Source organism: Prionailurus bengalensis, chromosome D3 (assembly GCF_016509475.1).
Source record: "Prionailurus bengalensis isolate Pbe53 chromosome D3, Fcat_Pben_1.1_paternal_pri, whole genome shotgun sequence".
Classification (NCBI taxonomy): Eukaryota; Metazoa; Chordata; class Mammalia; order Carnivora; family Felidae; genus Prionailurus; species Prionailurus bengalensis.
In genome coordinates, this window is record NC_057356.1 from 81,068,486 (window position 1) to 81,076,887 (window position 8,402).

The following is an 8,402-nucleotide window of genomic DNA, read 5'->3' on the forward strand; positions in this document are numbered from 1 at the left end:
AATATACGTCAATTATACCTCAAAAAAAAAAAAAAAAGAAAAGAAAGAAAAGAAAAATGATAAATTGGACCTCATCAAATTATAAAAGTTTTAGTCAGTAAAAAATCCTATTAAAAGGATGAAAAGACAAGCTACAGACTGGGAGAAATATTTGCAAACTACATATTTATAAAAGGACTAGTATTTTAGAATAGAAAGAACTCCCAAAACTCAACAATTTAAAAACAATCCAAGTAGAAAATGGGCTGAAGACATAAACAGACGTTTCACCAAAGAGGATATACACATGGTAAAGTAGCACACAAAAAGATGTTTAACATCACTAGCCATTAGAGAAATGCAAATTAAAACCACCATGAGATATCTTGAAACATGTATCAGAATGGCTTTAAAAAAAAAAAAAAGTGACAATAACACCAAACGCTCCAGAGAACTGGATCACTTACACATTGCCGGTAGGATGTAAAATGGTAGAGTCACTCTGGGAAACGGTTTTGTTTTGTTTTTGTTTTTTTCACAAATCTAAACGTGCAGCTACCATATGAACCAGTGACTGCACTCCTGGGTATTTACCCCAGAGAAATGAAGACTTCTGTTCACACAAAAATTTATACATGAACATTCCGGATGTCCTTCAACCATACAGCATGGTTAAACAAACTGTGCTACACCCATACCAAGGAGTACCATTCAGTTACAAAAAGAAACTACTTTGATACACACAACATGAATGGATCTTGAGGAAGAACGATTCCAGAAAGTTACATATCCCAGAAAGTTACATATGGTATGATTCCATTTATCTAACTTTCTGGAAATGACAAAACCAGAGATGGAGAGCATATTAGTATTGTCAGGAAACAGGGATGGATGGTGGGGGGGGGGGGTGGGTGGTGAGAAAGAGAGGTGACTGTGGTTCTAAAAGGGCAACAGGGGGCTCCTTGGTGGCTCAGTTAGTTAAGCATCTGACTCTTGAGGGGCGCCTGGGTGGCTCAGTCGGTTGAGCTTCGGACTTCGGCTCAGGTCATGATCTCACGGTTCGTGAGTTCAAGCCCCGCGTCAGGCTCTGTGCTGACAGCTCAGAGCCTGGATCCTGCTTCAGATTCAGTGTCTCCCTCTCTCTCTACCCCTAACCCATTCACATTCTGTCTCTGTCTCTCTCAAAAATAAATAAAAATTGAAAAAAAAAAAAAAAGTCTGTGTAAGCATCTGACTCTTGATTTCAGCCCAGGTGAGGATTTCATGGTGGTGAGACTGTGCTGGGTGGGGAGCCTGCTTAAGATTCTCTCTCTCCCTATTCCTCTGCCCTGCCCCCGCATGCTGTTTCTTTTTCTCTCAAAAAATAAAAATACACTAAAAAAATTTATAAAAGGGCCACAGGAGGGGTCCCTGTGGGTAGAACTATTCTGTATCACGACTTTGATGGAGGATCCAGGAACTTACCCATATGACACAGCTCTGCACACACACACACACACACACACACACACTATACATGAATACAAGTAAAACTGGAAAATCTGAGTAAGACTGGTGGAATCTATCAATGTCAACATCCGGGTTATACTGTACTATAGTTTTATAAAATGCTACCATTGGGAGCAAATGGGTGAAAGGTCCACAGAACCCCTCTATATGATTTCTCACCGTCGCATGTGAACCCACGGTTATAGCACAATAAAACCCTCATCAAAAAACCATCTTTAATATTTAAACACACACACACACACACACACACACACACACACACACGTAAATAACAAGCATGGTTTATTAAAACATTCCACCTGGATTAATCTAAGTAGTAAAACTGTATTCAACAAAAGAGCCAGTAGAAAAAAAGGATCATGGTTATGCTATATTAAAAATAAGCATATAAGAAAAAAAACCACTCAAACGATCCCAAACCAACCATACGTGAGAATATTATATTTTGAAGCAGTTGCTAATGGAATGCATAGATGGAATGAAAGCTGTAAACAGGAGGAACAGACCTTCCCTCTGTTGTTGCAGGAGGGAAAAAAAATGGTAGAATTGATAAGATGTTGCACAGTTCAAATAGCTGAATTTGGTGCTGAATTTTCAAAAGTCTGGTAAGCTAGGTGGGATATCAAGGGTGAACTCATAGCACTCATACGTGTGGGCAACCGGTGGACTGGGGCACCCTGTCACATAAAAATGCACCTAGAAGACTCCATGGCTAAGCCATGCGGGAGAAATAAGTTCTTTCTTATTCTAGCTACAATTTTCTTCTATTATTTTGAATTGCTGTGCCGCTCACCTCTCTAGCTATATGTTCTCCTCATTTGCAGTCAGTCCTATTTTCAGCACCACAGTGATGGTTAAGGAAAACTCTTACAGTTGGTTTTAATTACCTGGCTCCAAATACGGTAACAATGACTTTAAACCAGCCCTTCTTTGATGACGGACAGGCCTGTATTTGCACTGTCCAACTGTGAGCCACTAGCTACAATCGGCTTCTGAACACCCATGGCTAGTGTGACTGACGAGTTCTAAATTTTGAGTAAAATTTAAATTTAAATAGAGGCGCCTGGGTGGCTCAGTCGGTTAAGCGTCCGACTTCCAGCTCAAGTCATGATCTCACAGTTCTTGAGTTCGAGCCCCTCAACAGGCTCTGTGCTGACAGCTCAGAGCCTGGGGCCTGCTTCAGATTCTGTGTCTCCCTCTCTTTCTCTCTCTGCCCCTACCCTGCTTGTGCTCTGTCTCTCAAAAATAAATAAACATTAAAAAAATTAAAATAAATACATAAATTTAAATAGTCACACGTAGCTACTACTGGACAGTGCATGTTAAACCTTTAATCAAAAATGATTTGAGGGTATGTATCTCTTTTTCCCTTGCTGAACACCGCACTTCAACCTTGGTTCTATCAGCATTTTTCATCTGAAATGAAAGTGACTGTGTCTGGTGTGGTTTGGGAGTGCCATTTATTCCTAACCCTGACCACTTCCATCGCACGTGATTCAAAACTACCACCGAGCCTCCCGAGTGGTCAGCCTGCTTCCACACTCAACACCCCGGAGTCCACCTGGCAGCCAACGATGGGCCCTCTTCGGTGGGTTCGCACGGTAGTTAATAAAACCCAGATGCTGGCTCACGGTCGACAGGGCCTTAAATGACCTGTGTGTGCCCTGGCTCCTTCCGGATCTCACCCCAAACCTGTTAGTTCGCCTTTACTCAGGAAGCCTGCACACGGCTGATCCCTCGGCCTAGAATGTTCTTCCCCAACAGGCGCAGGGCAGTCTCTTTTTCACAGTTCAAATGCCAAGTCCTCAGAGAGGCCCTCCCTAATCTACTGCAGAGGCTGCACTCTGCCCCTGCTCTCGGTTCTCCCCCCACCCCAGAGCCGGTGCCTGGCACACACTGGGCACTTAATAACATTGCCGAACGAAGGAAAAAAAATCCCCTATTGCTTTCTCAGAATCTTCTTCCTTTTGGTGATTCCACCCCGATCATCTCTAACAACGTTCCTCCACTGGATGTTTTCCTGCCTGTCCATGCTATTTCTCTCCCCTGGGCTCTGGAGACCACCCCCATCTTCCTTCTCTGACATCCACTCTATCAATCACATGCCCACTCTGCTGCTCTCCCCAAGGTAACCTTTTTTTTTTTTTCTTTTTTTTTTTTTTAGTTGGGGCCTTCCTCAGCATTAAAACATACGTCAAGTCCTACCTCAGACTCATACCTCCAAAACACAAACGAAGACCCGCTGGCTCTCCCCAGTTTCTAGGTTCCTCCCTGGCTAACATCTTACGTATCTCTTCACCTCCGGAGCAAAATCCCAAAGAGAACCCCGAGTGCGTCATGCTTTCTTGACTCCTCCAATGCTTCCTGCTGCCTGCCAGGTCTCGCAGTGACCTAACTCTGTCCGCAGCCTTCAACCCTCAAAGCAGACATCTGGACTCGGCCTCCTCCTCCTCCGGCCTCCATGGCACCCTTCTCTCTCAGTTCTACTCTCGACTGTGCGGCGATTCTTTTGCAGGCTCCCTTTTTTCTCTCCTTCTATGCCAAGATTCCACAGCCTTCTTGTTCCTCCTCATGCTATGAACTCTCCAAGGTACCCTCAACCTCTGCTACCACCTGTATGCTAATAACTCTCCAGTGCTTGTTTCCAGCTCTCTCCCTCTAGTTCTACACATATGTCTCCAACTGCTCATGGAACATTTCCACTTGGTTGCCCGTACATGCATTTCAAACCCAAAAAGTTCAAGATCACCTGCGCCCAAATATGTGCCTCTTCTTGTAATCCCAGACCCAATTCTTCCCCACTGAGATATCCAACCCAGGAAGAGGGGCGAAAACTCGGCCTCCTCCGCACCCCTCTTTCTAAATGCAGAGCCAAGCCTGACTTCTTCCTCTCCAATCTGTCTTTGATTAATCCTTTCTTCTTTAAGAGGTACTACACTACTTTGGCCCTCCCCATCTCCCATCACACAGAACCCTGCCTCCTAACTGGTCTCCCATGTGCCCAGGGTGGCTACCGGTCTGGCTGTCCCCCATGCACGCAGGGTAGTTTCCTTCTAAAACAAAACCCTGAGCATATTACCTTCGCAGACTCCTGACTACAGCAGGATGAGGACCAATCATCTCCGTGTTAGCACACACCCTTCCATGGCCTAACTAGGCTTGTCCACTCACCTTATGCACACAGTTCCAGTCATGCCAAACTAATGGGACAACTGAGACTTCATGCCTTTGTTTATAGTGTACTCCTCACCTGGAATATCCTATCCAGTTATCTCCCCACATAACTCCAGCTTCTCTAAGACTCGGCACAGTCACGGTCCTCCTGCTGCAAAGTGTCCCTGATAACCCCCAAGTGGCCTACCCTATGCTTCCTCTGAATTTCCACTGCCTCTGTTACACATTTCCAAAGATCACACAGTATCCCTGTTAGCCACTTAAAAATTTTTTTTAATGTTTATTCATTTTTTGAGAGAGAGAGATAAAGAGTGGGGGAGGAACAGAGAGAGAGGGAGACACAGAATTTGAAGCAGGCTCCAAGTCCTGAGCTGTCACCACAGAGCCTGACACGGGGTTCGGACCCATGAACTGTGAGATCATGACCTGAGCTGATGTCGGGCACTTAACCGACCGAGCCATCAAGGCGCCCCAGCCACTTTATATGTCTTTTCACATCAGAATGTAAGCCCTTGGATTTCAAGGATGATATATTTCTTTTATGATTCCCTAAGACTTAGCAAAATGTATGGCACATTTAGGACTGAGTAAATCTTGAGTTCTACGTACACCGCATTACTCGCAATTTCTGCCAACCCTCTCTAAGGTTTATTGCACTTCTAGACTGAGGCATATATTCTTTTTCTTTACCTGGAATGCATCCCATTTTCTGGTCCAAGAAGGCATAACTTCATAGTGAAAAAAGTACAAATGCCTAACACATAAACCTGGATTCGAAACTGTCTTCTATACTAACTAACTGCATGTCTTGGGTTAAATCATAACCTTAATAAACTTTGGATTCTTATACCGTGAAACTGAAGTAATATTCACCTTGAAGAGTTGCTTTGAGGATTAAGATCACACCAAACACCTGGTGGACAGTTAGTGTCGGCACCTTACACATTATCTAAGCTCACATCATCTCCTCTGTGGAACATTTCTCAGTTACCTTTGAAGAGTTAGATAAGCCCTTCCTTTCTGCTCTCCTATACTAACCTTTAATTCTATCATAGCACTATTGTGTTATTTTATAATTTTCAGTTTTAGTTATCTGCATTCCTCCATTAGTTATGAGCTCCTGGTTATGGGGAGTTTTGCCTTGTTCGGTGGGAAAGTTATTTGTTATTTAAGAATATTCTTCATCCAAATTTCCTAGGTTAGAAGGTTAAAAAGGTTTGAATGAGAAAGTGCACCTATGACCCAACCACCATAAAATTAAACATCTCTCCCTGTTTAAAACTAGCAACGTGCCTTTCATTTGTGTCAACCTCTAGCCGATTCATTAAGGAACATCCAACAACCCAATTCAAATATGACGCAAACTGACCATAAAACCAAAGTGCAATTCTTGCAAAAGAAAAAACAGGGGCGCCTGGGTGGCTCAGTGGGTTGAGCACCCGACTTCGGCTCAGGTCATGATCTTGCAGTTCTCGAGTTGAGTTGGAGCCCAGCATCATCGGGCTTGCTGCTGTCAGCCTGTCAGCGCAGAGCCTGCTTCGGATCCCCTGTCCCCCTCTCTCTTTGCCCCTCCCCCACTCGTGCTGGCTCTCAAAAAATAAAAGCCTTAAAAAAAAAAAAGGAAAAAGGTATCAGTAAATGGATGAAAATTACGTTGCAGAATGTCCAAATTACATGCAGTTTTGACAAGCGAAAAGCTGATGAAATAAAGAGTTAACTAAAAAACCAACAAATATGAAGACAAGACACTTCAAAAGAAATCACTTTTGATATTAAAGAAACAATACTTTTATCAAAGAAACAATACTTTTTCCAAAAACATTTACCAAAAAGACCCTTTCTGAATGGGCTACAAAAAAAGTCAACGCTAAGTGGAGATTGTTATATCTTAGTCTAATGCAACCCTGTTGGAAAAGATACACACAAAAATCAACACATGACTTATTCTTCATTCTAAGGAATAAGCCATAGTTGCAATTACAACATTCTGAGACATATAAAACATTTATTTTCATAATCTTTTGGGTTGATTTTCAAGGTAAAAATCCCAAGAAAGGGACGCCTGGGTGGCTCAGTTGGTTAAGCGACCCACTTCCGCTCAGGTCATGACCTCGCGGTTGGTAAGTTCGAGCCCCACGTAGGGCTCTGTGCTGACAGTTCAGAGCCTGGAGCCTGCTTCGGATTCTGTGTCTCCCTCTCTCTCTGCCCCTGCCCCACGCACATTCTGTCTCTCTCTCTTTCTCAAAATAAACGTTAAAAAAAAAAATCCCCCAAAGCTCCTTCCTATCCTACCTCTTTCTGTGTGTGAATTTCTGAGTTCTATTTTAATGTATCTACTTTCAGTGGTCTTTCTTGTCAATTACCCAGGTTTGAGCAAGTCCTCCATTATCCTTAGTGCTTGTACTGGACAGTCAATGAATGTCTCATCAACGACTGCAAGACGAAGACAAGCGTTCAATATTTTACGCTGATCTTTTGCCCCAAAATGACCCAGTGGACTGGGAGTCCTCGAGGCTAAGTCACATTCTAAATCCCTCTGAAACCTCAGATCCATTCTGGGCATCGGAGGCACTATTTCACAAATTTCTCAATGAATCTCACAGATGTCCAACAATCATGTCTAAAAGTTTAAGGTTCTACGATTTATGTACAAAACACTGTACTCACTGCGGTAAGGGTGGGGAGGTGGAGCCACAAAGCTTAAGAACACTCCCTGATTTTATATACATTTTGGGAGCCATGGCAGAGCGCACATGAATGCACAGCTCAATGAACTGACGGATTCCTCAAATTCCAAGACTGTCCTCACGTTTCTATTCACCTGACAGCTAAAAGAGAAGGGCTTTGCTACACCAGCTTGAGACGGAGAACTAAGATCACCAGTGCTTTGCAAACATTACGTTCTTTCCTCTCTGTCTTACAGTGACTGGAGCGTCTGTGCCTCCGGTTCAAAGCTCTGCCCAGTTCTGTTCAAAAGAGGAAGAAAACCCACCTCAACAAAAGTGAAGCGTCTCGCACAGCGGGTGGGCTTGGGAGATCCCGGAGCGGGCGGAAAGCGCCCGACCCTCCCACCTGCGGCTGGGCGGGGGCGCCGCCCTCCTCCGTCCGGCACCAGGGGCGCGGCCGCTTCCTCCCTCCTCCCCTGTCTCCAATCCTAACCCCGCGCCGCCCCTCGGCTCCGGCTCTCCAGGACGCGGGAGAACAGTGATACCTGGAGATTGGACGAGGTGGATGCCATGGCGGAGATCCGAGGCGGCTCCCTGGGGAAGAACTAGGGCAGAGGAAGCCAACAGCGGCAACGTCGAACCGTGCCCGGTGTTGCCTCAAACGTGCGCAGGCTGGTAGCCCTCGGACCCGGAGCGACGCCTCCCCTTCGCGAACTGGTTCCAAAACCGCAAGCCGCTCCGAGCGCCGCCGACCCTTCTCAGAAAACTTCCGCAATTCTGAGCCCCCCCCTCCGGGCTCTGGTCCCGCCTCTGGCCTCAGCACTTCCGCTTTCGTCATCAGCACGCGCGCTACCCAGTCTCCAGCCATTCTGGTCTCGCCTCGGCCCCGGGGTCTCGCGATGCCGGGAGGCCGGAAGCGCTCCCGGGCCTAGTGGAAGTCAGGCTGGGCGCAAGCGCACTGCGGCTCTTACGTAGGGGCGGAGATGCGCCCTAGAGCCAAGATCTGTTACGTTTTCTTCTTTTTCCAGATGTTTTACACTTGAGGTGAATTATTGGCTCTGGCTCCTTTCAGTC

At 45.4% G+C, this 8,402-nt stretch overlaps 1 protein-coding gene across 1 annotated transcript in view; it reads right to left on the reverse strand.

Moving 5' to 3' along the window:
- The window catches only part of VPS4B (vacuolar protein sorting 4 homolog B), a 32,437-nt gene extending 24,275 nt beyond the window's left edge, over positions 1-8,162 (reverse strand). The window contains exon 1 of the mRNA XM_043559039.1: positions 7,874-8,162. Within this exon, the coding sequence (XP_043414974.1) occupies positions 7,874-7,900 (27 nt within the window). The 5' untranslated portion in view covers positions 7,901-8,162. The remainder of the gene's footprint in view (positions 1-7,873) is intronic.
- Positions 8,163-8,402: the final 240 nt, after the last annotated feature.